We start from the raw sequence: 27,613 nt of genomic DNA, 5'->3' as shown, positions 1-27,613 counted from the left end.
GCAAGCGAACGGGTTTTGTTTTTACCACCAGTATATAGTCATGTCACATAAACAGGTTCACCATCCCCACAGCTCTGAGTTTTCCTGCATCTCCAGGTGATCCAGCACTGAAACATGAAATTTTCTATCGTTTGTTAGAAGAAAGCAGCATCCCTAAGGAGACACAATTTTCAAATCTTTTAAATTCCTTTTGTTTACTCTGCAGATTATATCGCAAACTAAAGGCTTAAACCGCCTGACATCTCCGGCTTGCACTCCAGCCTCTAAGGGGTGGCAGGGAGAGAGTGAGTGGCCGGCAGGTGGGGCGAGGGCAGCGAACACACCCCTGTGGGCTGCTTTGGCTTTGGCCCTGCGGTGGGCACTGCCCTTCCTGACAAAGCTGACAAGGTTTGAAAATGGATTCTCACCAGCCGTCTATAGTGCAGGGTGTCTTGGGTTCCTAGACACACACAAGTCACGCTCTACAGTTTGCACTGTCCCTTCCCTCTGCCTGGAATTCCCTTCTCCCCTGAACCTTCCTTCACCCCGTTCAATGTACCCTTGAATGACTAAGACACCTTCTTTTCCACCCTTGGGGCCTGGGCACGCACCCTCCATCTACGCTCCCTGGCAGCTCCACCTTCCAGCACATTCTGTTACACCTTAGGCTTGTGCCTGCCTCTCCACCACCCCCGCGCCCAGCCTGCAGGCCCAGTGAGGGCAGGGGCCAAGCCCCCGGGACGGCTGGAGGTGGTCGGCGAGTAGGAGTAAAGATGTGAACGAACCAGACAAAACACCCCAAGTGTCTGCGCCAGCGGCTGTGTCCACCGCCCGAGGCGGCGCCTGAGGCCGCCCTTGCTCGACGGCGTTTCCCCTCGCCCGCCACACAAAGTGGCTCTCGCGCTCTCAACCCAAACGGCCACCCAGGCTTTTTAAAACAGTAAAAACGCGTGTGTGTGGTGGAGGGGAGGCCTCGACGCCGCGCTCCTCAGGGGCTCCCACCCGCTGAAGTGCGAGGTGGCGACGGCGCCCTGAAGCCAATCTCCATTAATTTGACAGGAAAGCCCGGAGGGGACACCGGCACAAACGTAAGCAAACCAAATGGGAGCGGTTCTCACTGAGGGCCGCTCGTCCGTCGCTGGTCGGGTCACTCCCGGGGCCTGGGCCGCGCAGACGCTCGGCAACCGCCGTCTCCTCGCGCGCAGACGTTTCGGTTGGCGCCGCCCGGCGGTGGCGCGCGAGCACTGGTTTCCTGATCTGCCTAGAAACTCGTGACGTCACGCAGAGGCTCAGCAACGATTGGCTGAGACAAATAGGGCGGGCGGGCGCGAAAGCGGCGAGAGGAGTGAGCCGGGGTGAAAGGTGAGGAAGCCGGCGTCGGGCCTGGCCGAGAGCCGGAGCGTCTGTGACCCAAGGTCGCGACTAGTACATATGACAAAGTGAAAACTAGAGGGTGTGGGTAGTGAAGCCGCAAGGTGTTGTCCTCGGTGGCCGCTGGGCCCGAGGAGCGGGCTGATCCCTGGGCTGCGCCCACCAGCCAGTCTGGCATTAGGCCTCCTCGGCTCTGGTTCGCGGAACCCCTGCCTCCTCCTGGGCAGCTGTGGGCTCTGCCGCCTGGACACTTCAGCTGTACACGAAAAGGCCTCTTTATGTCCCGCCCCGGTTTCAGTTCCACGGCCGGTAACACGCTTGGGCCAACTTGCCTCATGTCCTACCAAGCAGGGCTGCACCCTGGCTTTCCCTGCCCAGCAGCTATCAATCCACCTCATAAATGGGGTGAAGGAGCAAATCGTCCACCCCGGACCCCTCTCTCCTCAACTTCCATGTCAATTGTCCCTTGAGGGTCACTTCTCAGAATATTTGCCCTGAGCCCAAGTCGGGCCGTTCTCATGCGCAGCGGCCATCTTTGGCCTCCTCGTGTGCCCCAAGCAGTTTTTTTGGTGCAGTGAAATTTGAGGATTTGGGAGTTATTTTCAGGAGGGACATTACTTTCTGTAACTACCCTCAAAGGAGGCACTCCTGTTAGCCCCATCTTATGGATGAGGATTGCAGAACTGGGTTGTACAAGCAGGAAGTTTAGGCCTGAGAGAAGAAAGAGAAACCCAAGAAGAGAGTTGTCCTTTTCTGAAGCTGCATCTCTCTATTTTTTTAATTAAATTGGTTTGAGTGCTTTATTTTTTTTAAGACTTATTAATTAATTAATTAATTAATACAAGAACTGGGGTACAGGCCAGATGCGCGGGAGGGTGAGAGGATTCACCAGAGACAGAGCGGGGAGCAGAACAGGCAGACTGACCAAATGCACTGCTGAGGGGAGCAGCCGGTGCAACAGGAGAGGTCTGCTCGCCATGTGGGACCCTCGCCGACCAGTCGGGATCCAACCGGCACTGCAGAGGCTGCGGACAGCTTCACAGCTCTGCGCTCAACTGCCTGCACCACCAGGGGAGGCCCGGTTTTGAGTGCTTTCTCATGGTTCCTGGGCACCTTCAATTTCCAAAGGCAAGTTATTTATAGTGGCAAAATGATTAGTATAGTCTTACCTAAAATTAGAAGAGCTGCCTGATTAGGGGTTAAAATCAGGAGTTAGAATCAAGTGAATCAACCTTGACCGCCAACCCATCAGAGTCAAGGTGAGGATAAGATCTGAGCTAAGGAGTAAACAAACACAAATCCAGGAATCCCATTAGAAGGTCACAAATCATTAAGTCCAAGAGTGCCAGAACATAAAGGAGGATTTGAGAGCCAAAGTTAACTGTTATGGTTAAGCTGGTTTTAACCTGCTCTGATGGGGTAACTCTTAATCAGTACCAAGCGGAACAGAGTTCTGGACTGGGGAAGCAGAGGTAACTTTTATCAAAGTTATTTCCTGAACAGGCATATGTTTCTGCATTCTCCTTGTCCTTCTGGCATTCACTTTGGAGGGGAGAATGGATGGAGACCGAGTCCCAAAATAAACCACAGCACAGTATGATGAGTCCACTTACAGAAATGTAGATGGACTACTATGGAAAAACAGAAAAGAGAACAACAAATTGATGGTGACAGTTAAAGGATGGGATGGAAAATTCCAGAGGCAGTGACATTTGAGTTGACTTTGAGGAATAAATAGATGCTTGCACATAGCAGAAACCTGGGGAAGAGAATGTATTTATTTGATAAATAGGTATTAAATAATTAACTTTGTGCCAATTATGCTGTGGGGACAAAGCTGCAAATAAGACAGAACCCCAAGCTTCGAGGAAATTATATTCCAGTAATATCATTGGCAGAAGAATCACAGCATGAAATGCCTTGGCGTGTTCAGGGAAGGGCAAGTTCAGTGTGGCTTGATGGCATAGAATGCTTAGGACATTGGTAGAAAATATAGTTAGAGAGCTAGGAGAATGGAAATAGCCAATTATGCCATGTTGTGAAGTTTAGATTTAAACTCATTGGTAAGCCACTGGCTTTTATATATATATATATATATATATATAAATATTTATTTATTTATGCATACAAGAATTGTACAGGCCAGAGGCGTGGGGGGTGGGAGGATCCACCAGAGACAGAGTGGGGAACAGAACAGGCAGACTTACTGAAATACACTGCTGAGGGGAGCAGCGGGCGAGTCAGGAGAGGTCTGCTGCACCATGTGGGTAGCTCCCTGGCCAGGGATTGAACTCATGCTGCAGTGGCTGCGGATAGCTTCATAGGTTGTGTCTTAACCCCTTGCGCCACCAGGGAGGCCCATACTGGCTTTTAAACAATGTAGAGCCATGCATTACTTTCTGTCAAAGCAGTCTCATATGGTCACTCAATTATAAGCAATGAAAGTAAAATCCCTTGGATTAAAGTAGGGATTGCAGAGAGGTGGAGCAGGGGAGGAACTCCCAAATCTGCCATCACCTCACGCTCAGCTTTCCAAGAAGCTAAAGGACCATAGTGGATTTAAAGCCCACTGCTGAAAGTAATGGAGGGCACACAAATCTGGGGAAATGTAGAGATATGATCAGATTTACTGTCTTGAGATAAAATTGGCAGAAAGGCATAGGATATTAGCAGAGAAACCAGGTCAGTGGACTATAGAAGAGATGCAAAGGACCTTTCCTAAGGTAGGATGGTTAAGAGGTAGAATGGATCCAAGATGTAGTGGGTAAAACCAATAGAACTTGGTTACTAGAATTGAGGGGTTGTGAGAGAAGGACGGCTGAAAGAGAATTCCCAGGGAGAGCAGAATGAAGGTCCTCAGAACTTTCTGTATGTTCCTCTCTGATTTTGGTGGCAGGTTCTCTGGGTATCTGATTGGGTCATTCCATTTTCCTTAGCTTCCATTTGTCTACGAGACCAGTTTGCATATCTCAGCAAGGCAAGGTTGGCTCTTTGCCATGACCCCATGCCCTTGACCAAGATAGATGGGGACAGGGGTGGAGGGGAGGAAACTGGAGGGAGGACAATGAAACATTGATTTTGGATAGATGGCTTCAAATGATCTTTGGAGCAACCAGCAGAGTTAGAAATATGGTTCTGAAGCTCAGGAGAGAGGTGGGATAGGCGTTAGAAATTTGGGGTCATCAGAAAATCGAGTAATAAAAGGGATGGGAGTAGATATGTTTGGGTAAAGCATGTTTAGAGAAAAAAGCTAAAGATAGAACCCCAAAGGACAAGCACATTTAGGAACCTGAAGAGGAATGAGGATAAGTCAGAGATCCCAGTTGAGACCCTGGCCTTATCTTTCCTCTGTCTTAGTTTTATGCATTTCAGTTCTACCAGTAGCTCTGGGTCCAAATTCAGGGGCTAGAAAGTCACCTCTGGGAGAGTCTTAAGAAGTGACTGTGAAGAGACCTCTGAGACCAGGATACCAGAATGCTCTGCGAATGTGCTATAACCCTCTACCTTGCACGGAGAATGAATAGTAGAGTTGTACCCCAAATCTTGGCCTCAGGTGAGGTGTGGGGGCCTCAGGTGTTTTGTCTGTTTTTAAATGCACTCATTAGCTTGTCTCTTGTAGAATAAAGGTTCTCTACAAGGTAGTTTGTATCAGAATTACCTGGGAAGATTATTTTTCAAATACAATCCTGGGAGTGTGTGTATTTGGGAGTTTGGGGGTGGCGGGACAGCTGCCAGGCATCTTTTGAAATAGTTCCCCAGGGGATTTGCCCTACTACTTCCTCTATAATTACTGTTTTCTAGGGGCTCCAATGGATTAAAATGGACATTAACTGCTTTATCATGAATTCTTTACCCATCTTTCAGGGGGCAGGAAAGAGCCCTGGCTCAATGATCCAATGACTGTAACAATCACAGTGACCTGTTCTCAGACCCAGAGGTAACCCATATTTAGGTAGAGAGGGATATCTGAGAAAATCAAAAGGCAGGTGAGCAGAAGCAGCAGGGATCATCGCTAGAGGGAAGGGGAGGGAAATGGAGGAGCTGAGCTAATTTCTAAAAAAGGGTTGGGGGATCTGGGATGCTATGGTGCAAGACTTGGTTGGGAATTAAAACGTAAAGCTGAGGTTTATCTTGGTTACTCAAAAGCGTTTTCTGGGGGGCCTCCCCTGGTGGCGCAGCGGTTGAGCGCTGGGCTGCAAAGCTGTCCGCAGCCTCTGCAGCATCAGTTTGATCCCCGGCTTCCAGGCGAGGGTACCACATGGCGCGCAAACCTCTCCTGCCACCCGCTGTTCCCCTCAGCAGTATATTTCATCAGTCTGCCTGTTCTGTTCCCCACTCTGGCTCTGGTGAATCCTCTTACCCTCCTGCACTTCTGCTGTACCCAGTGCTTGTATAAATAAACAAATCTTAAAAAAAAAAAAAAAGCGTTCTCTGGGTAGCTTGCTTGGTAGCTTGTCTGAAATGCAGAATCTTGGGCCCTTCCCCAGCCCTGCTGAATTACAATTCTGCATTTTTAATAAGAGCCCCAAAGGTTTCTTCTGCGCATTCAAGTTTAAGGACTGGTCTGTACAGGGAGCAAACCCCAGACCACCAGAAAGCAGTTGCCTGGGTAACTTAAGCACTTTATTTTGAACATCTTTTATTGACATAGGACAGTGGTTTTTGAAAAGGTATTGAATTTTTAAAAATGAAGTTCTGTAAATCCTAGACAAAGACCTTTAACTGCGGGGAGGGGGAGGCGAGGGGGGCAGGTGGTGGTTTCCCACATGCGAAATTCCTTCCTCTGGAAACATTTCCTGTGCAGTTAAGCACTAGGCTTCCTTCGAGGGCGGCAGAGCTCCGCTAAAAGTGTGCGATAAGAAAAAGGCGCGCGGCCAAGTCAGCCCTTCACATGGCCCCGCCACGGCCCTTGGCAGCTCCGCGCCACCAGACCAGGACGGGCTTTTAAAGAAAGTCAAGCTGGCGGCTGCTCTGCCCCCGAGGGAAGCTCTAAGTTGAATCTTGAAAGCTGAAAATGTAGAAGGAAAACTTGACAAAAGTATTTCAAGGAGCGTGGTCGGGTAATCGCTACCCCCGGGAGGGCAATAATTGCCATCCACGAAGAGGCCCTAGTGACCTTCGACCTTTGACCCGCGCGCCCAGCTCGCCGGTTCTTTGCGCAGCTTCCGCCCCCGCCCCTCCGGCGAAGGGCCGGCCGGAGGGGTGTGGGCGGAGCTCTGAGGCCGGCGGTTAGGGGCGGTGCCTGTGAGGGGCGGGTCTCGCGAGGGGCGGGATTTGAGGAGGCCTGCTAGCATTGGGCGGCCGGGCGTGGGCGTGGCCTAGCGCTGGGCTGGATTGGGCGGGGCAGAGACTGAGTCGCCGCCTCCGGGGAGCTGCGCTGGGGCGGCCAAACCTCCGGAGGCCGCGGGGCGGCCGGCGGCGCCTAGTAGGTCCCGGATCCGGAATTCCCCGGGCAGGACCGGAATCAGGATCGGCCGTAGCCAGACCTGACCTGAGGAACTCGCGCGCTTGGATTAGGAAATCCCGGAGCCCGGATCCACAACCCTCAGCACCCGGAATTGGGATCGGGCCGGCGCGGAGCGGACTCGGCGCGGAGCCCGGAGCCCGGATCGCGGCCGCGCCGGACGGGACGGAGCGATGTCGGGCCGCGGCGCGGGCGGGTTCCCGCTGCCCCCGTTGAGCCCTGGCGGCGGCGCCGTGGCCGCGGCCTTGGGAGCGCCGCCTCCGCCCGCGGGGCCCGGCATGCTGCCCGGGCCGGCGCTCAGGGGCCCGGGGCCGGCGGGCGGCGTGGGGGGCCCCGGGGCCCCCGCCTTCCGCTCCATGGGCCCCGCGGGCCCCGCGGCGCAGTACCAGGTGAGCGGCGGGCGCCGCGGGCGCGGGCGCGGGCCGGCGGGGGGGCGCGGGGCCGGTGGGGGAGCCGGGGGAGCGCGTGAGGAGCGCCCGGGGGGGGGTTCGCAGGCGGGGCGCTCGGGGCTTCCCGGGGCAGACGCGGGCGAGGCGGCGCGGGGCGGCGCCGGGGCGGCCGGGACGGGGTGAGGCGCAGCCCTGGAAGTGAGGAGCAAGTTTTGGAGAGGGACCCTCGCGAGGAGGCCGGGGCTGCTCCCGCCCGGGCCTGGTCTCGCTCCAGGTCTGCTCTGTACTTCTCGTCGGGAGCTGGCACCGCGCGGCGGGTCTGAAATGGCTCCCAGCTGCCGAGGGGAGGAAGGAGGCCCTGGCGCCCCACAGCCCCAGAGAGGTCGGCTCGGGGCCGGGGGCTTCTGCCTGTGCCTGGGTCAGGCCTGGGAGCGGCGGCGGCGTCCTCCGGGTTAGACCAGAGACGGTGGAGGCGCGCCTGGTGGAGGAGGAAAGCCCGGCCCATTCCGGGGAGACTGTTTTTGGCTCTCCGCCTGGTGTCATAGTGTCCAGGAGCTGATGAGTCTGGAGGAGCAGAGAGGCTCCGCGGAGCCCGGCTGCTCTGGGGCTGGAGGAGCCTTGGAAAGCTGCTTCAAAGGGTCTGTCCTGACCCCTCTGGGGCTTGGCTTGGAAGTGAGCTTCTCAAGTTGCAACTTCACAGGCCGTTGAGAGGAGACTGGGTCCTTAGGGTCAGTGCGTGAGAAACTCAGCCTGACCCTGCTGGGGACGCGCATCAACCGCCCCCACTCCACTGTTTCTGGTTACCCAGAATGATTGGGTATTGCCCCCACCCCTTTCCCAGCCCCCGCCCCACTTTCACTTCAACTTTGGGTTCTGACAAGGCCCTGTCTCAACCCATGCGCCTCCCTGTCTGGGGCTGGCTTCTAGCAAGAAGGAAGGAAGGAAGCAAGCTTGGGTTTCCTCTGGTCCCTCATGCCCCCAAGCAGGGGTCTCAGAATTGGATCCTCACATGCGTGTCCTCCCAGGACCCCTCAGAGATGTTTCTCTGCCTCCTGCCTCTAAGGAAAACAAAGGGTGTGGGTTTGAGCAGGACAGACCCCAGCTGGGGCCATCTTTTCTGTATCGCTTTCCCCTTGGGAATTCATGGGCCTGAGGTGCTGCCCAGGGATCCCTGCATGAATCATTCGGGCCCTCGGCCCGCTAGCTGAGACTGGGCCTGGGCGCCTCTGTGTGTGCCTTTGGCCTGGGAAGGACCTAAGGAACAAATGGGCACCTTTTCAGTTTCTTCCACTTGCAGCCCATGGGAAGAGCGGTGTGGAGAAAGCCCCAGAGAGGATGGCTTCGCAGCCGTGTGTGGGGGGTGACCCTGGACCAGTGGCAGGGTGGGGCTGGCTGGCAGGGTGGCCCTGGGATAGGAGGAGTGGGGAAGGCTGGGAAGGGGGCCAAGGCACTGAGCCTCCTTGAGTCCAGCTTCTTATCCCTCCACCTCCTCTTTCCAGAAGGGGCTGTAAAGGTGGATGGGGAGAGGAAGAGCCCGTTTCATTTTGACTGAGTTCAAAAGAGGATCGTGCTTGGCCTCTTTCCAAGCCCTTTTTTTTTTTTTTTTTTTGTGTGGGACCCTCGCCGGCGGCTGGGGATCGAACTGGCCCTGCAGAGGCTGCGGGCAGCCTCGCAACCCAGCGCTCAACCGCTGCGCCACCAGGGGAGGCCCCCAAGCCCAATTTTTTGACATTTAGGAGAGGAGACCAGAGCTCTGAGAACCAACGGGGTTCTCGTCTTTTAGGGTGTACGAGATGAGCTGGAATTGAGCAAGGATTTGAGGGCCCACGTTGGCCAGATGGGGGAACCTGTTGAAAGAAGGGAGGTGATGACCCCCCTCCCTGCAGGCAGTGGCTGTAGCTGTGCATCAAGTCAAGTGAAGCGGTGTAAAAAAAACTAAACACAGATTGCTGGGCTCACTCCAGAGAGTTCAAATTATTTTCTACTCGTGGAGGGGTACGTAGCCCCCAGAAGCATGAGGGCCCCCAGTTTAAACACAGGGCAGAGCTTGTTCTTGGAGGAGGCAGCATCAGGCCCAGCCTCCTGCCCCTGCTGTCCTGGATGGTGGCCGTCCCTGGAGCTCGGGCGCCGGCTGGTGCTGGGCTAGGGGAGAGGAGCGCGTGCGTTTGCAGGCTCAGGGCGCACTGCCAGGCTTACCTAGCCCTGCTGCAGGCCGGGAGCTGGACAGCCGGGGAGTTCTGGACTGCCTTTCTTTCATTTTTTTTTTTTTTTTAAGAGTTCTGGGGTGGTTTTTTGAAAAAGCAGAATTACTGGTGCTTCAAAACACAGGTGTGGAGCTTGGCAAGGCCAAGATGGGACCTCAAGCACTTGTAAGCAGCCTTTCCCCCTTGGGAGAAGCCTGGGGCCCGCACGAGCTGCACTGGGGAAGTCTGGAGCAGATGCCTGGGAGGGGCCTGCAGGCCCTGCCTGCACTGCCTTGTCTTGGGACTTCCTGTTGCTAGAGCGAGTACCTGCCTAGGAGGGCTGGGTGGTGCTGAGGAGGCCTGGGGAAGGCCCCAGTGAGTAGCGCTTGGGGACTGCAGGGCTCCAGGGCACACTCTGCAGGTCCCATGGCGTCTGTGGCTCCCGGCCCGGCTCAGGCGCTGCGTGGGAAGAAGTCCAGCCCGGGCTGTCTAGGGCCTGGGCCTACAGCTGCGACCACACTGAGTATTTCTATAATCTCTGGCCGTGGTTCATTAGGGCAGAGAAACAGGCTGTCTTTAGCTTTTCAACAGCTCAGACGAATCTCTTCCTGATGAGGAGTGACTTGTGGCAGGGCTCTGAGGTCCCAGCACCCTCATGTTTAACCCCATTTTCCAAATGCTGCCTCCTGCCCTACTCCTTCTCCCGCTCCCCCCTCCCCATCCCTGCGTCTGGGTTAGGTTTCCCGCCATCTTTGCGTCTGTTCCAAAATCTGACCCTTAGGTGAGAACATGGGTTGGGTGTGCTGGATGAAGAGGTGAGGGAAGACTCTCATCTTCGTGGTTTAGGGGTGGGGGGGCGTCCTTTGATTTGGGCGAGTCCCCTCCCAGCCTGACTTGGTTGGCTGGTTGTGCTGGTTGCATAATCTGGGCCCTGGGGCCAGCCCTGTGAGGCTGCCAGGGACAGTGTGTTCAAGGCAGAGCTGCCAAACAGGCCTTGCAGGCAGCAGCCGTAGGAAAGGGGCGGGGGACTGAACTTACTCCCAGAGGGGGACCGGGACCTCCATGGAAAACCCCTGACTGACTTCTAAAGAGGCTGTTTCTGTCCCCCTCTGCTGGCCCTCTGGCTCTGATCCTTGCCTCCCAAATAATCTTAGTGCCACTCTCCGGTTTGGGGTTGTGGGGGTTACCATGAGCCTGAGCCGGCCCCAGGTGGTACATGGACCACAGCAGAGTCCAGGTGCCAGCTGCACTCACCCGCAGGCCATCAGGAGCCACAGTGCCCCTCTTGGGGTCTTCCAGCTTAGGGCTAGGAGTGGGGCAGGAGGGCCGCGAGAGCAGGGTCCGGTGGAGTGAGTAGGGACCATATGGCGACCAGATGGTCCCTGCGCTCTGCCCGTGGCCACCCCCACCAGTTGGGACATGCTCCAGGCCCGCCTGTTGGAGCTTGCTCACCTGGGTGCCGCGCCCTAATAGGCTTGCCGGCCCACTGGACTGTCCTGGCCACAGCACCGGGCTGTTCACATCACACTCCCCCTTGCAGTGCCCCCCTCGTCTCTCAGGTGGGGGAAGAGAAGAAGGGGGCACATGCTGGCACCACCCGAGGGCCCCAAGAGTGCCTGGAAGCCTGCTGGTCCCAGGGAGCCAGGGCAGAGCGTGCTGGGGCTGGAAGGTGGCTGTGGGCCCTGAAAAACTCCCCCAGGCCCTTCCCTCTGCTGGCAGGATTCCCCGCCCACCCTCTGGGTTCTGGCAGGCCTCATTCGCTGGCACGGCTGCCAGGGCGGTTGAAGGGGGTGGGGCAGGTGTGGTTTACACTTCTGCTCTCAGGCGCCTGCTCCCCTTTGTTCCTGCCCCTCCAGCCCGGGCTCCACGGTGTGCTGCTCAGGGCCCGACCTGGCTGAGGAGCAGGATGGAGGGCATGGGCTACGGGCCCCGCAGGACCCTGCCGCTGACCTATGCCCCCCCGTTGGCTCACTTCCCGCAGCGGCCCGGCATGTCACCTGGGAGCCGGATGCCCATGGCTGGCTTGCAGGTGGGACCCCCTGCCGGCTCCCCGTTTGGCACGGCTGCTCCACTTCGGCCTGGCATGCCACCCACCATGATGGACCCATTCCGAAAGCGCCTGCTCGTGCCCCAGGCCCAGCCCCCGATGCCTGCCCAGCGCCGGGGGTAAGACCTTCCTGATTCTCGCACCCTCCCTGCTACCTAGGACAGCTCTAGTGGTAACAGGGTTTGCCTTCTGTTCTCAGAGCTGCATGACTAAGGAAGACGCCTGGTTCTCTTGGGATCCTAGGGATTAGAGGGGTCTATGGGGGTGTCCTTTGGATCACTGGTTTCTGTCCTCCCCAGGTTAAAGAGGAGGAAGATGGCAGATAAGGTTCTACCTCAGCGAGTGAGTATGTTGGGAGAGGGCCTAGGAGGCCTGCCCAGCGGCTGACTGGCTGTGGGTGGGTCTGTGTCCCCAATCCTGGGATGGGGGGCAGACGGAGCCAGAGCTGTGGCTGAAACAAGCTGATGCCGATGCCTTCCTTGTCCCCTCCTCCAGATTAGGGAACTTGTCCCAGAGTCTCAGGCGTACATGGATCTCTTGGCTTTTGAGCGGAAGCTGGACCAGACCATTGCTCGCAAGCGGATGGAGATCCAGGAGGCCATCAAAAAGCCTCTGACGGTGCGTGCAGCCCCGGCCCCTCCCAGCCTCTCCCAGTGGCTCTGCCTTTCCCTGGCCTGCTCTCCAGGAGCCAGGCCGGGTCTGCGTTGGGTCACAGCAAGACTTTTCACCAGGATGCAGGCCATGAGTATCATGGAGTCCATTGAATGTGGGGCCACATGTTTTTAATGAAATGCAAAATAGTAGCGATGATTCTGCTTCGCAGAAGCCAGGTACTTACTGTGGTGGTGAAGGTATAGTTTCCTGACCTTTTTGCTTCAGATTCTTGTGTATGTGCTTCTGGATCTTGGGTCACGATTTAAAATGTAAAACTTGTGAATGGTGGTCAAAAGTTCTAGTGTGGCTAGAGGGGAGATCAGGGTGGTTTGTTTCCTTCCCCATCCCTACAGGAACATTTTTCTTCTCTCTTTTCAGAAGAATAAAGCTTCTAGGACAGGCCCCCGAGTCGTGGCAGCTTTCCGTAGATGAGGCTATCTGGGGGCACTGATGTGTGTTTTGAGTGTCATGTAAGATACGAGTCAGGCTTCCAATTTGCCTGATACACTCTGTATGTGCCTCCGAGCCACTGTGTTGGAATTGTCAGAGCGCATCTGGCATCTGTGTCGTGGTGGTGTTCCCCCCACCTCGCTAAACCCCAGAGTTCCGTGAAGACCAGGACCAGGGGTAGCAAATTCCAGGAAGGTGCCCGGCCCTTAGTGTGGATGTTGAGCGAGTCCAGGGAGGAAAGTTTCATGGCATTTTCCCAGCTTGTTGCTCCACGTCTAGCTGGTTATCTTTCTCCCTTTAGCAAAAACGAAAACTGCGGATCTATATTTCCAACACGTTCAGCCCCAGCAAGGCAGAAGGAGACAGTGCGGGAACTGCAGGGACCCCCGGGGGAGCCCCAGCAGCGGACAAAGTGGCGTCCTGGGAACTGCGAGTGGAAGGAAAACTGCTGGATGACGTGAGTTGGGGACGGACTGGACTGGAGGGGATATCGTTTGGGGGGCTTCGTACTGGGGCCCTTTGGGAGAAGCCCTCCCTGCAGGAGAGGGCGCCGCGCAGCGCCCAGCTAGGGAGGGCTGGTGTGTCCATGTGGTTATTGCAACAGCTCTCCTGCAGAGGGCGGTAAAGCGTCTCGAGTCGGCGTACCCGCTCGTTTCGCCTGTTACTAGCTAGAAGTGGCCTGCAGTGTCCTCACCCTGCCTCTAGTCTTTTTTTTTTTCTTTAAAGATTTATTTACTTATACAAGCACTGGGTACAGTCAGAAGCGCGGGAGGGTGAGAGAATTCACCAGAGCCAGAGTGGGGAGCAGAACATCTGCCTCTAGTCTTTTCCCTGCTCCTCCAGGCCCAAGAATCCTCAGTACTCTGGACTCCAGGGCTGAAATCATTCTTTTTGGGGCTTGGCGTAACTAAGGTTCAAGAGGTCAATAACACCCCCATTTCGCACCCCTTCTCACCTCAGCCTAGCAAACAGAAGAGAAAGTTTTCTTCGTTCTTTAAGAGCCTCGTCATTGAGCTGGACAAGGAACTCTACGGGCCTGACAACCACCTGGTGGAGGTGAGAGCGAGCCTGGGGCACGGGGAAGCCAGGCTGACGTGCTAGGGACCCCTGGGTGATGCGCTCTGGTCCCCTCCTCTGCCAGTGGCATCGGATGCCCACCACCCAGGAGACGGACGGCTTCCAGGTGAAAAGACCTGGAGACCTCAATGTGAAGTGCACCCTCCTGCTCATGCTGGATCACCAGGTGACGAATGTCCTGGGCTACAGGGGCCATCTGGGGGCGGGAGCGGGTTCCTCTTGTAAACCCTTCCTGTCCCTGCCCTCTTCAGCTTTGTTTTTCCTAAGTTCCCCCTCCGTCCCTCCCCAGCCTCCCCAGTACAAACTGGACCCCCGACTGGCGAGGCTGCTGGGGGTGCACACACAGACGAGGGCCGCCATCATGCAGGCCCTGTGGCTTTACATCAAGCACAACCAGCTGCAGGACGGGCACGAGCGCGAGTATATCAACTGCAACCGCTACTTCCGCCAGGTGAGCCCGGAGGCCACGCCCACCCGAAGCCCCACGAGGCCGGTTCTTGGTCACATTCTTGCCACTTCCCCCTTGTCCTCTGCCCGCTGCAGATCTTCAGCTGTGGCCGGCTCCGTTTCTCCGAGATCCCCATGAAGCTGGCGGGGTTGCTGCAGCATCCGGACCCCATTGTCATCAACCACGTCATCAGGTAAGTGGGAGGGGAGGGGTGGGAAGGCCTTTCCAGGAGCAGCTTATCTTTGGCTTGACCTCTAGTCAGCAGTGGCAGATTTGGCCCCGGGTGGGCGGATGGACACAGCTGCGCTCACTGGCCCTGCTGTGCCGCCCGCAGCGTGGACCCCAACGACCAGAAGAAGACGGCCTGCTACGACATCGACGTGGAGGTGGACGACCCACTCAAGGCCCAGATGAGCAATTTCCTGGCTTCCACCACCAATCAGCAGGAGATTGCTTCCCTTGATGTCAAGGTGGGCCCCTGGCCACCCCAGCCTCCTATGGGCTGGGCAGGCTGTAGGGCGCTTCCCTCCGTCACACCTTGGCGACAGGGTCTCTGTCCGTCCTGTGGGTTTAGGCCCAGAGGCGGGCCCTCCGGTGGTGGTCTTCTCTGACGCATGCACTCCGCCCCCCAGATCCATGAGACCATTGAGTCCATCAACCAGCTGAAGACCCAGCGGGATTTCATGCTCAGCTTCAGCACTGACCCCCAGGATTTCATCCAGGAATGGCTGCGTTCCCAGCGTCGTGACCTCAAGGTGCGGTCTTTTCCTGAGGCTGACCCCATCTTAAGCTCTGACCTCGAGCTCCTGTAGTCTGGCTCCAGGGGCAGCGGGCTGCTCAGGGGTGGGGACTGTGCTTCAGCTCCCTCCTGCTCTCTGCAGATCATCACTGATGTGATCGGGAATCCTGAGGAGGAGAGACGAGCCGCTTTCTACCACCAGCCCTGGGCCCAGGAGGCAGTGGGGAGGCACATCTTTGCCAAGGTGAGGCGGCTCTGCCCTGTGTGCTGCCTGTGGTTGCGAGCAGCAGAGGCCTGAGCCGCTGGTCTCTCCTCTCTGCAGGTGCAGCAGCGAAGGCAGGAACTGGAACAGGTGCTGGGAATCCGCCTGACCTAACTGCTCAGGGATCCCTCCTCTCCCCGGCCGCGGAAGCCCCTCCCTCAGCCTGACAGGGGACCACCGTCTGGGGCCACAGACACGTAGGATAAGGACGGGGTGAGGGTTGTCTCCTGCCACCCTCTGCTCCCCAGCTGTAGTTGCGCAAGCGTAGAGGTAGCATTCCTTGTTGCTTGGCCCCCAGAGCCTTAGTACTTATTTTACACGTTGGCTTTAACTGGGTCACATCAGTCGCCTTCTGCCCCCTGCAGGCAGCCCGCGTGGGACTGCTGGAGGCTGTGCTTTGACTTGCCCCAGAGACATTTCAGAACCAAAGGCCGCTGGCTTTGCTTGTTTACAGACTCCCCCTTGGGGCAAGGGGAGCTGGGCAAGGAAGGGGGGGGGGGCACAGCTCCCACTCCTTCTAGCCTTTCTAAACCAAAGTTCTTTGCCATTCCTACAAGCCCAGCCTCGCTGCTGGGTTTTTTCCTTTGGGTATTTGCACTATTTGGGGGAGCAGGTTTTTTTATGTGGGAGCCACTTTTTTTGTACAGGGGTAAGTTGGGGTCTTTGAGGGAGCCCTATTTGGTGCCCCCTTGTTTTCTTTCCTCAATCTATGCAAGCGGCTCTAGCCGCCATCATCTCCTGGGATGCCAGAGGGCTGCTGCCCCAGCTACTTGGGCCCCGGGTGGAAAGGCCTCCTCGAGGGAGGGGATTCTGGTTCTGTTGTGTGGCCTGAGGTACGGGTGTTTGTCTTGGTGGGGGGCAGTGAAGGGAGGCTGTTGCCCTCTGGAGCTTGGTAAGGAGGGTGGGCCTAGGGCTTGCAAAGGTGCCACTGCTGGCAGGTTTGGAAAATTCCAAATAAATCCTTTTGTTTATTGGCGGTAGCTAGCCCTGGTCATTCAGCAGTGCAGCCACTCAGTAACAGACTAAAGTCCTGGAGGGCTCGTCCTATAGAGCTTTTATTAGCGCGACCCACGCAGAGGACATCCACTTCACTTCCACAGCTTCTTAATGGACATGTTTTTCTCACTGTCCTTCTGCATGACCTGCAGGGAGACGGTATCAAGTTATCATCTGGGTGAACATGCCCCCCACCCCCACTGTGACTAGCAGCAAAGCAGAGAGTCGGAGGTCGTACCTTGGCCACCGCCATCTCAAAGTCCTCCTGGGTGACGTGAACTCGCCGTTCCCGCAGGGCATACATGCCGGCTTCAGTGCACACGCCCTAGCAGGGAAGGAGGACGGGCGCTGTGGCTGTGCCCTTGAACCCAGCGCTGCCCGCCTCTGCGCCTCTTCCCTTGGGCACATCAATTACCTTCACTTCAGCCCCTGATGCTCCGGGCATGAGCTCAGCAATTTTCCTCAGGTTGATCCCCCTGGTCAGGTTCATTTTCCGAGAATGGATCTTCAAAATGTCCAGCCGAGCCTAGAGATGGGAGAGGAGAAAAGTCTGAGCCCACAGCTCTCCGGCATAGCCCAGCCGGCCCCAGTCCTGCCCACCACAAACCTCCTCATTGGGGGGTGGGAATTCAATTTTTCTGTCGATGCGCCCCGGGCGAAGCAGCGCTGAGTCCAGGATATCGATCCTATTTGTAGCCATGATCACCTGCGTGGAGACGTGGCGTGGCTTCCTCAAGCTGCATGTCACCCAGGGTCTTCCCGTGGCTACTCCCACAGCGAACACGGCCTTACCTTGATGTTCTTGGTGGCTTCAAAGCCGTCCAGCTGGTTGAGCAGCTCCAGCATGGTGCGCTGCACTTCGCTGTCCCCTCCAGAGCCTCCCTCCAGCCGAGAGGAGCCGATGGAGTCAATTTCGTCCATGAAGATGATAGATGGGGCATGTTCTCGTGCCATGACAAACAGCTCCCTCACCATTCTTGCCCCTGTGCGGAGGCCAAAGTGGTGCTAAGGAGCTGACACGCCCCCTGCCCTCACCCCAGCCCACCACCACTTGGTTTTCCTGTTCCGAGCCAGTTACCTTCCCCAATGAATTTCTGTACCAGTTCAGAACCAGACACACGAATAAAAGTACAGTCCGTATGATGCGCCACAGCCCGAGCCAACAGAGTCTTCCCAGTGCCTGGGGGTCCATATAGCAGCACTCCCTGGAGAGAAACAGGACTCAGCCAGAGGGCCAGTCCCCTCATTTCATTCAATAAACACTTATTCTGGGCTTGCTCTGGGCTAAGTTCTATGCTGGACGTACCAAAACCAAACACCAAGACTCCTGGGGCTTATATCCAAACAACCTCCGTGCCTTGGCAACCCTCTCCCCCTGCCCCTCTTCAGTGGTGAGGGCTTAAGTAGGTGGTTCCTCCCCCGACCGCAGGGGCAGGGGGCACAGCAGAGCACGAGTCTCCCACGGAAGCCCTGCCTCTCACCTTGGGCTGTGCGATGCCCAACGCCTCAAAGAGCTCTGGATGCTTCACGGGCAGCTCGATCACTTCTTTGATCTCTTTGATCTGCTTGTCCAGCCCACCAATCATCTCGTAAGTTGAGTCTGGCACTTTCTCCACCATCATCAGTGACACCAGTGGGTCTACCTTGTTGGGAAGGATCTTGTGCAGAGTGTAGCTGTCATTTCTTAGAGCTACCCGGCAATTAGGGGTCACCTGAGCGAGGGAAGAGTTTCAGGAAGGGGTATTGTGAGCGCTGACCCCAATCTCCCACCTCACCTGTTACACTCACATCATTGATGTCGATGTTCTTGTCCACGTCTACCACAAACTTGCCCTCAGGATGTACCTAGGAACACGAGGGCTCGTGACCTTCCCTGACAACCACAAAATTACCAGCTCCCCCCACCCCCATAAAGACCCGTAAGCCCTAGAGCAACGTGACAACAGTATTCTCATAGGCTATACACAAGAGGATGCCTTTTACCTTCACCAACACTTTCTTCTTATCCATGGCCCGAACAACTTCCCCCACATAGGAGCCCTGTTCTTGCAACAGCTGTAGCTCCTCCCGCAATAGCCGAACTAGATGGCAAATGGGCAGAGTGGTCGGTCACCCGAGTTCTTTGGTGCTTCCCCACCCCTCCAACCCCCCACCCCTTCAATATCCATGAACTAAATTCTACTTTGAAGAAAAGGCCACAGAAATAAAAATGGATGCCTTTAAGAAGGTTACAATGGGCCTTAAGATGATACAAACATCACCTTAGACTGGAATAACAGTAAGTACCACCGTGAAGTCCACTCCAGAACTGAAGAGTCAGGTCTCACACTGCCTATCTATAGTCTTCCCATGCCTCCGCCTCACCTTTTGCATTAAGTTCATTCCTCTGTGCCTGCAATCTCCGGAGATTTTGGCTCTTATCGTTCACAATCAGCTGTGGAGGGCAGGAGAAAAAGGGAGAAAACAGAAGACAGAACCTTAGTCAAGACCCTCACAGACTGGTAAGAGCCAAGAGAGAAAGAGAAGCACAGAGAGAACCTGTATGTTGTTTCCGCTCCTCTAGTATGACCCTAGTGACCACATCTTGTCCTTCAGAAGTCCCTCTGGAGTACGGGGCAGCTATCTGGTAAGGTGGGTCAAGAATAAGAAACTGGGCCTCCCTGGTGGCGCAAGGGGGTGGGCGCCGCTCTATGGGATGGTTCACGGCCTCTGCGGCACCAAGTTCGAAGCCCCGGCCGGCGGGGGAGAAGCCCACATGGCGCAGCAGACCTCCCCTGACTCGCCTGCTGCTCCCCTCAGCAGTGTATTTCAGTCAATCTGCCTAATCGGTTCCCAGCTCTGTCTCTGGTGGGTTATCTCACCCCTCCACCCCCGCATGTACCCCAGCTCCAGTATGCAGAAATAAATCTTAAAAATAAATAAATAAATTAGAAATCCTAAGGGAAAAACTTATTATAGACTCATGTAGTCCATTTCTATAAAGCAGTAAGATAGCACTGGGGGAAAATGTTTGAGTCAAAAGCCTAAATTCTGGCCCCACTACTGCCAATAACCAGCTAGGGAATGCTGAAGAAAGTAACTGAAAAGTCTAGCTCTCCTATCAAAATGCAGGTGGGTACAGCGTCACCTAGCCCGCCTCATTCGTTTCAGGACTATGGTGAGAAACAAATGAAATTGCCCAAAGGCCAGCCAACTACAACACCTGCCAATATAGCCGGAGTTCATGCCATTTCATGGGGCTTTCTTCCACCCAACGTCTACTGGCCATCTCCCCAATTTCTATGATCCCTGCTCACTCTAGGCTGGCGACGGGGCTGCTTTTCATTCAGTTCTATGGAATCAGTGTTGTCCAGACTCTTCAATTCTTCTTCCCTGATAATCTCATTCTGCCCCAAACCCCCACTGCTAAATCCCACATCCTGAACCCAGTCTTCCCTTTTAAAAGAAACCCTCTGGTTCAGGATTCTTCCCAAAAGCCTTTGGCCAGGGGAACCTTTTTTGGTTAAAACTTGACCCTTGAAGAAACAAACCGTAAATGCTGGTTAACTTCAAAGAGATGAACTTCAGAGCACTAAGTGTTACCTTCACGGACTCTATTTAGACCACTACCTCGCTACTAACTACACGCACACTATTCTGATAGCTAAAAAAGGAATAAACTTTGTCCACTACACCTCCACGAGAATTATACAGATTTGCAGAAACCCCCTCCACCTGTCACCCCCGCAGAGCTCCCCTGTAGGCCTCCTCACCTGGAGTTCTTCGATCTTGGACAGATAGTACTGGCGGAGTCCACAGCCTGCCTTCCCCTCTTCCAGCTCCATCTTAAAAAGACACGGTGCAGCTATTAAGTAAGAGACTAGACATCGCAGGGGCCAAGCTACTTCCAGCTTGGCATGTAGGGGTTTTAAGATTTGGGTTCTAACCCCTCACTCCATCTCGGAACCCTTCCTTGCCAAACCACGACTACACCGCAAGCGGGGAGAAGGCCGCCCACCTCCCAAGACCTGAAAAGACAATGCACAAGGACGCGCTTTGTCTGGCGGCAAGCGCTAGAGACCCGAGGAGTTAGGAGCACGGGCTGAGCCGGCAGACGAGCCGACGCCCGGTCTCCCGCGCCCCCGGCGCGTCGGTGCCCGCGCCCCGCGCTCCCCTCCGCCTCCACCGCGTCTTCCTCTCCCGGCCCAGCTCTGAGCCGCCGGGGGCGGCGCTGACACAGCAGATCCGGTTCCGCACAGGTCCAGCCTCTATTGGTTGACTCACCCCCGACCCACCAGACCCTCTTGGCCCCCGCCGGTTGCCCGCCTCCGGTCAGGCCCGCTCCGCATGCCGCCCGGGTCCCCGCCGGCCGCCCCCAGCGCCATACCTGCTCCGGCCCGTCCAGCGCCATCTTCCCTCCTCCGCGGAGACGGCCGGCATCCGAGACGCCGGGGCGCGCAGGCGCAGAAGCGGCGCCCGCGACCCGCAGCCGCCGGCGGAGGAGTTCCGGGTCAATGGGCGGGGCGTACGGAGACACGCCGAGTAACTGGTGGGGGGAGGGGTCCGCGACGGGCCGGGAGCTTGGAAGGGGGTGAGGAGAGCACAGAACTCAGCTTGCCTTTCTAGAAAATCAGCTTTTAGTTAAAGTATTTTCCCTCCTGACCCAACCTCCAACTTGTAAGATCTGGGCAGAGGATGGAGAAAAAGTCGTTGCCACGCTCAAAATGGCGGAAAACCTGACGCCGGGGACGCAAGCCGCGCAAGCGGAAGCGGAAGCGCGTTTGCTGCTTCCATGTGCAGCTTCCAGTGCGGAGGAAAAGGGCGGTGGGTGGCGGAGGGTGGTGTGGGGCTTGCGGGCAGCTGGGAAACGGAGAGCGGAATTCAGCGCTCTGGAAGAGGTTCCCACCTTCTACCGTCGCCTCAGCCTGAGTGACACTCCCGCTCCGCCATGGGCAAGAAGGGCAAAGTCGGGAAGAGCCGGCGAGACAAATTCTATCACCTGGCGAAGGAGACCGGTGAGCCAGAGCTCCGGCCGCGAGCCGGCTGCGAGCCGGCTGCGAGCGAGCGACCCCGCCTCGACCTGGGGCGCCCCTCACCCGGAATCCTTGCGCCGAAGGGGTGGCGGGCTTTAAGATCGCGAAGTGCTCCGGCAACTTCACTGTTCTGTCGTCGCCCCCAGGGTATCGTTCCCGCTCCGCTTTCAAGCTGATCCAGCTCAATCGCCGCTTTCAGTTCCTGCAGAAAGCCCGAGCCCTGTTGGACCTGTGCGCCGCGCCGGGGGGATGGTGCGTAGCCCTGGCGCGGGGCGCTCCTCATGAGGGCAGCTTGCCGGCTCTCGCCTTGCGTGACGGAGTTGCTCTGGAGAAGGGCCATGCAGGAATACCGACCTTCTGTCGTTCTGTTCTCTGGAACATAGTTTCACCTCAAGCGTGGTGGCCGTTTTCTCCCTTGGTTGTAGGGAAAAGGCTTGAAACACGTGCATAGATGTGCTCTGGCTGCTGCACTTGGCAGGCAGAATTCTGTTATGGGGCTGAGAGAGCATCTTCCCTGGGGACGTGGACAGTGCTTGGTGTTTGATTGTCTATTCTTTTATAGGCTGCAGGTGGCTGCCAAGTTTATGCCTGTGTCCAGCCTAATTGTGGGTAGGTGACTGGTGGTTCTCCTGGGTACACTAGTGGGTGGGAGTGGGAGTTACTGTCTTTTGGGTTATTTCTTTCTTCCTGCTGGATGCAGCCCTGTGGAATACTCTCACCTGATTTCTTCCAGGAGTGGACCTGGTTCCAATCAAGCCTCTTCCCAATGTGGTGACGCTCCAGGAGGACATCACGACCGAGCGTTGTAGGCAGGTAATTGGAAGGTGTCTTTTCTTGTTTACTTTATGTGCAAATGCCCACGTATTCGCTTCTTACCCAAGTATTCTGAAGGCAAGGTTTGTCCAATTTACTATGCCTTGAGTTGTGCCTGTGTGAGGTCTACAAGTCTTAGCATCCACTCTTAGCCCTGATTTAGGGTCAGGAGTGAGGTGTTTGACATTGGAGGAAGTATAGGGACCTTTAGTGAAATCCTTCCCAGTGGATAGTCTAAGGGACTGTAAGCTCTGTGAAGACAGAGAAATGTTATTTTTATCGTTACATCATACCCTGTGCCTGGCATGGGATTTGGCTCCTGGTGGGCACTCAGATGATTAAGGTGGACAAGTGGCTGACCCAGGGAATCCGTCATTAGCCATGCCTGTTTCTCTTGCTCTAATCCTTTTCCTTCTCTGTAGGCCCTGAGGAAGGAGCTGAAGACCTGGAAAGTTGACGTTGTGCTCAATGACGGGGCACCCAATGTCGGGGCTAGCTGGGTTCATGATGCTTACTCTCAAGGTGCCAGGAGTGGGGAGCATGGAGATGCGGGTGCGGGGTGGGCATGCCCTCTCAGGCTGCAGAGATCCTCACCTGTCTCTTTCCCACAGCCCATTTGACGCTGATGGCTCTGCGTTTGGCTTGTGATTTCCTGGCCCGCGGTGGCTGCTTCATCACCAAAGTGTTCCGTTCCCGCGACTATCAGCCCTTGCTGTGGATCTTCCAGCAGTTGTTCCACCGAGTGCAGTCCACCAAGCCCCAAGCCTCTCGCCATGAATCTGCAGAGATCTTTGTTGTCTGTCAGGGTGAGCATCTCCTCCTTCCTTGAGCCAGTCTCTCCAACTAGCAAAGCACATTTCCTTATACAGCCTGTCACCTTAGGATTCCTGGCTCCTGACAAGGTTGACAGTAAATTCTTTGACCCCAAGTTTGCCTTCAAGGAGGTTGAAGTTCAGGCCAAGACTGTCACTGAGCTGGTGACTAAGAAGAAGCCAAAGGTATGTTTGGGGGATAGTGCTCCCCTTGTGTTCTGGAACTTTGGGGAAGTGATCTGGTGGGTCCTACAGACATCCCCAGGAGGGACTATTCAAACTTTATTTTCCTTTTTAAGGCTGAAGGCTACGCTGAGGGCGATCTCACTCTCTATCACCGTACCTCAGTTACTGACTTCCTCCGAGCTGCCAACCCTGTTGACTTCCTCTCCAAAGCCAGTGAGGTGAGCTAGATTTGACGGCTGTAGGGAAGTCCCAGAAACATGGCTTGAAACTCCTCACTTACTCCTTTTCCTCGTCCCAAGATCTCGCTGGACGATGAAGAGTTGGCACAGCATCCAGCTACCACTGAAGACATACGGTCTTGTTGTCAGGACATCAAAGTGCTGGGGCGGAAGGAGCTTAGGTATGCGGTGGGGGTGGGGATGGGGGTGGAGGTGGGTAGATCAGGAGCCCCAACAGAGGGGAAGGCCTTGGAAGGCCGTGATGCTGACTCTCTTGGAACAAGATGCTGCTGTTTGGGGTAGGAGTTTGAGCCCTGGGATTTATGTAACCCAAGCCTGAGATTTGGGGTGTGGACCTGAAATAGGGGAGAGATGGTAATGCCAGTGATGGTATTTCTGGGACAGGTCCCTACTGAACTGGAGAACAAAGCTTCGGCGCTATGTGGCCAAGAAACTGAAAGAGCAGGCAAAGGCGCTGGATATCAGGTGAGGACGGGACCAAACCAGGGGGAAATGTTGACTGGATGTTGGGGTAAGTGTCTGGAAGAATAATCTGGGATCTCCTTGGACTTTTCCGCTAGCCTTAGCTCAGGAGAGGAGGAGGGTGATGAGGAGTCAACAACCGGGACCATGAGGCAGTCCTCTAAGGAAGAGGAGGAGGAGGAACAACTGAATCGAACTCTGGCAGAGATGAAGGCCCAGGAGGTGGCGGAATTAAAGAGGTGAGGGAAGCTGGGAAGGAGCATGGGGAACCCTACCAGTGTGTGAAGGTGGGGTGGGGAAGAGAAGGAAGACAGAGAGAAACCTCAGGGTTTTATTTCTCCACCTACCCCCTTAGGAAGAAAAAGAAGCTTCTGCGTGAGCAGAGAAAGCAGCGGGAGCGCGTGGAGCTGAAGATGGATCTGCCTGGGGTTTCCATTGCAGACGAAGGAGAGACTGGCATGTTCTCCCTGCGCACCATCCGGGGTCACCAGGTGAGGTGGGGTTGGGGCAGATTGAGGATAGAGGGTCTGCTTAGGTTGCTGTCTCCACCCGTGAGATGACTCGGCAAGGGGGGATTGGGAAAACAGGAGCCTCCTGTCTCAAGACCAGAAGGAACATACATGTAAAATGATGAAATTAGGAAGATTTAAGACTATGGTGTCAACTTATTGTTTTGTAATTAAAATGTAGAACCAAGAGACACTGCAGGAAGCTGAGGTTAAGTAGCTGCAGGCTTCTACTGGGGTTCCCAGCATGTGTGATGGTTTCCCCTTCAGTTCCCAGAGACTGAGCAGGCAGCACCTTCCTGCACTAGGCTGCCGTGTGGTGGTCACTGCTGAAAGTGGAGAACGTTCTTTTCCCGAACAAAGCAGTGTCACAGGCAACATGAGCTTTTGTGTGGGAATGGGACGGCAAGGTCATCGTTGCTGCCCAGGAAGGCAGGAGCGCACAGTGGCCCTCCGCAGACTCCCGCTGACCTTGGTGGGCCTCGGGTCCTCATCTGCAGAACAGCGCAGAACCTACCTCCTAGCATTCTGTAAGGATGGAAACAGATAGGTGTTATCCTTGGTACATAACGGGCACTCAAGAAATAGCTCTCTGCCCAGAGAAAACAGATCTGGGGGCCGGCCAAATCTAAGCAAAACATTTCTTCCTGTTAGATAGATATTGTCTGGGAACACGCATAGTGGAAACAAAACACAGATTGTAGCCTTCTCAGAAGGTGATGAGGTAGCTTCTGAGAGCAGTTTTCAGAGAAAAACTATGCGCTAGAACGTTTTAGGATTTGACACTGTCTAGACCGTGGGATACTTTTCCATAAACCTATTCCTGCTGCAACTGACGACAAGACAACTGAGTGGGATGGATCACCGACCTGCCGACGAGGGGTATTTATAAACAATTAGCCCAATCATTTTCCATTTGTAAACGGAGGTAATTTATTTGTTAGAGTGCGTTTCTTAGTGTTGCTGAGGACAAACTAAGATAATGGACACAAAAAATCAATACATTCCTTTGAAGTACTCTTGCATCTCTGTTTCTCTGTCAAACTTCAGCTGCTAGAGGAGGTGACTCAAGGGGACATGAGCGCTGCAGACACACTTCTGTCTGATCCGCCGAGAGACGACATCTATGTGTCAGATGCTGAGGATGACGATGATGCATCTCTGGACAGTGACCTGGATTCAGAGGACCTCGCAGGAGTTGGAAGACCTCAGAGCCTAAAGAGCCAAAAGCGGTAATGGGAGAGTACTGTGTGCAGGGGGGGATGCTGACACCCTCAGCTTGAGTCCTGAAGCAGAGTTGGCGGGGGAGCAAGTCTTCCAGGACACTGACCCTCCCCACTTAACTGGGGTCCGCAGTGTACAATTTGCTGAAGTAGAGGACGATAAAACAGAGGAGGAAGAGAATCCACTGCTGGTACCATTGGAGGAAAAGGCAGTACTGCAGGAAGAACAAGCCAGCCTGTGGTTCTCAAAGGTAACACACTGGGGCCCCAGGCAGACAGGGAAGTGGCACTCCCTAGGAGAAAGGTGGCTGAAGGTTCCCCCTTTTGCAGGATGGCTTCAGCGGGATTGAGGATGATGCAGACGAGGCCCTGGAGATCAGCCAGGCCCAGTTGCTGTACGAGAGCCGTCGGAAGGGGCAGCCGCCGCTGCCACCAACGCCGCAGCCTTCCAGTTTGAAGGTTAAACCTCGCTTGTGCCAGGATGAGGCCCCTAAGGGGGCAGAGGCTCCATCAGGGACAGGGGCTACCACTGGCCTTGGAGGGGAAGAGAGAGATGACAGTTCCGACAGTGACAGCAGCAGCAGTGAGGATGAAAAAAGGTAAGTGGCTGCAGCTGATGGGAGCAGGGATGAAGAGGAAGCAGTCAGTGGCTCTTACCATTCTTTAAATTGGGGGTTTTCAACTTTGACTAGATAGGAAGCTTTAAAAATACTGATGATTTTGATCAAGGGCACGTGCAATATAGCCTCCGTGGCAGATTTTTGGAACTTCCCGAAGAGTTTAATAGGAATCAGGGTTGGGGAACAGTAGGAGGGGCCTGAGCAGCACAGGGGTTGGATGAATGACACTCACATAGCCCTTCCCTTCCACAGCTGGGAAACACAGCGCAGTAAGAAGCGAAGCCGGGGACCTACGTCAGATGACGACAGTGGGTTTGAGATAGTGCCTATCGAGGATCCAGGTGAGAGCGGGGCACCTAGTGGAATGAGAGGAGACAACAGAAGTCTCTGTGTTGACAACTGAGCTTTGATTTTTCTCCACACTAGTGAAACACCGAATACTGGACCCTGAAGGTCTTGCTCTAGGTGCTATTATTGCCTCTTCCAAAAAGGCAAAGAGAGACCTCATAGACGACTCCTTCAGCAGGTGGGTACCAGGAAATCATGAGCAGTGGCCCAGGGTGGGAGAAGTGGCTGATTTCTGTAGAGAGCCTGGAGTGGCTGACTACATGGCCAGAGAGACTGACACACTCTCTGGCTAGGTACACATTCAATGAGGACGAGGGGGAGCTTCCCGAGTGGTTTGTGCAGGAGGAAAAGCAGCACAGGGTAAGGCAGTTGCCTGTCGACAAGAAGGAAGTGGAGCATTATCGCAAACGCTGGCGAGAAATCAACGCACGTCCCATCAAGAAAGTGGCTGAGGCAAAAGCCAGAAAGAAACGGAGGGTAAACAGTGGGGCTGTCTGCGTAGGGGTGGGTGGGAGCGGGGTGGGGAAGTGGTCAGCCTGACGGAGGTTACCGAACAGATGCTGAAGAAGCTGGAGCAGACCAAGAAGAAGGCAGAAGCTGTGGTGAACACTGTGGACATCTCGGAACGAGAGAAAGTGGCACAGCTTCGGAGGTGAGGGAGGACACCTGCCAAGGTAGACGGGCTAGAAAGGGTGGCAGAAAGGCTCTAATCTCTCTCTTCCATTTACAGTCTCTACAAGAAGGCTGGGCTTGGTAAAGAAAAACGCCAAGTCACCTATGTTGTAGCCAAAAGAGGTGTGGGTCGCAAAGTGCGGCGGCCAGCTGGGGTCAGAGGTCATTTTAAGGTGGTGGACTCCAGGATGAAGAAGGACCAAAGAGCACAGCAGCGGAAGGAGCAGAAGAAAAAACATAAGCGTAAGTGAGCAGCAACACTCAGGACACTCAGGCCTGTTGGGAAGACAGCCTTGGAGGAGCGACTCCATTCAGCGCTTGCTCCGGCAGCCCCCTTGCTTGCAGACAGAAAGGACAGTGAGGGGAGCCACCCAGGACTCTCAGTGGCCCTGAGTGTGGTGAGGACACCCTCTTCCTGTCAACACACTGCTGGATGTCTGTGCTGTAGCAGACACCAGTCATTCTGGGAAGGATGTGACGCAGCACTGGATGAGAAAATGCCCTTTCAAACTCCTAACGGGCCAGTTCAGTTCTGGGGTAGCATTCATTATGGTCTGGTTTTGGGCAGGTGGGGCTCTCAAGTTTCCCCCCCATTCTTTTCTATTATTAGCTGAATAAAACTGGGATGATACCTTTTTCTGATGATTTAGTTCCCACAAAG

General features: G+C 55.3%; 3 protein-coding genes across 3 annotated transcripts; 2 read left to right on the top strand and 1 right to left on the bottom strand.

The window, feature by feature from the left end:
- The first annotated feature begins 6,870 nt into the window (after positions 1-6,870).
- Positions 6,871-15,303, top strand: SMARCD2 (SWI/SNF related BAF chromatin remodeling complex subunit D2). The gene is made up of 13 exons (XM_084237058.1): positions 6,871-7,203; positions 11,368-11,552; positions 11,733-11,775; positions 11,929-12,051; positions 12,839-12,994; positions 13,498-13,593; positions 13,679-13,780; positions 13,904-14,065; positions 14,158-14,255; positions 14,397-14,532; positions 14,695-14,817; positions 14,944-15,045; positions 15,124-15,303. The coding sequence occupies exons 1-13, from the start codon at positions 6,988-6,990 to the stop codon at positions 15,175-15,177; spliced, it is 1,596 nt and encodes a 531-aa protein (XP_084093184.1). The 5' UTR covers positions 6,871-6,987; the 3' UTR covers positions 15,178-15,303.
- Positions 15,304-16,104: 801 nt separating this feature from the next.
- Positions 16,105-20,988, bottom strand: PSMC5 (proteasome 26S subunit, ATPase 5; the record flags this gene model as incomplete). Its single annotated transcript, XM_084238032.1, has 14 exons — positions 16,105-16,205; positions 16,298-16,384; positions 16,475-16,585; positions 16,667-16,765; positions 16,852-17,042; positions 17,138-17,264; positions 17,541-17,771; positions 17,848-17,904; positions 18,043-18,140; positions 18,424-18,493; positions 19,812-19,883; positions 20,426-20,618; positions 20,707-20,898; positions 20,975-20,988. 14 exons carry the CDS (start codon positions 20,986-20,988, stop codon positions 16,152-16,154), a joined length of 1,596 nt encoding a protein of 531 aa, XP_084094158.1. The 3' UTR covers positions 16,105-16,151.
- FTSJ3 (FtsJ RNA 2'-O-methyltransferase 3) lies at positions 20,987-27,203 on the top strand (the record flags this gene model as incomplete). Its single annotated transcript, XM_084239122.1, has 20 exons — positions 20,987-21,053; positions 21,218-21,323; positions 21,634-21,680; positions 21,805-21,884; positions 22,307-22,406; positions 22,496-22,690; positions 22,767-22,882; positions 22,996-23,100; positions 23,182-23,282; positions 23,506-23,586; positions 23,682-23,822; positions 23,939-24,074; positions 25,140-25,321; positions 25,446-25,563; positions 25,643-25,911; positions 26,185-26,273; positions 26,359-26,458; positions 26,574-26,757; positions 26,838-26,932; positions 27,011-27,203. 20 exons carry the CDS (start codon positions 20,987-20,989, stop codon positions 27,201-27,203), a joined length of 2,505 nt encoding a protein of 834 aa, XP_084095248.1.
- Between the last annotated feature and the right edge of the window lie 410 nt (positions 27,204-27,613).

Source organism: Talpa europaea (assembly GCF_964194135.1).
Source record: "Talpa europaea genome assembly, chromosome: 7".
NCBI classification, from domain to species: Eukaryota; Metazoa; Chordata; class Mammalia; order Eulipotyphla; family Talpidae; genus Talpa; species Talpa europaea.
This window is presented reverse-complemented; position numbering and strand designations above follow the sequence as displayed.

Excerpts from the sequence above, each read along its gene's own strand:
- SMARCD2 (XM_084237058.1), top strand. The coding sequence starts at position 6,988 with ATGTCGGGCCGCGGCGCGGGCGGGTTCCCGCTGCCCCCGTTGAGCCCT. Across the intron at positions 7,204-11,367 it reads GCCCCGCGGCGCAGTACCAG|CGGCCCGGCATGTCACCTGG; the intron begins GTGAGCGGCGGG and ends CACTTCCCGCAG. Across the intron at positions 11,553-11,732 it reads ATGCCTGCCCAGCGCCGGGG|GTTAAAGAGGAGGAAGATGG; the intron begins GTAAGACCTTCC and ends TGTCCTCCCCAG.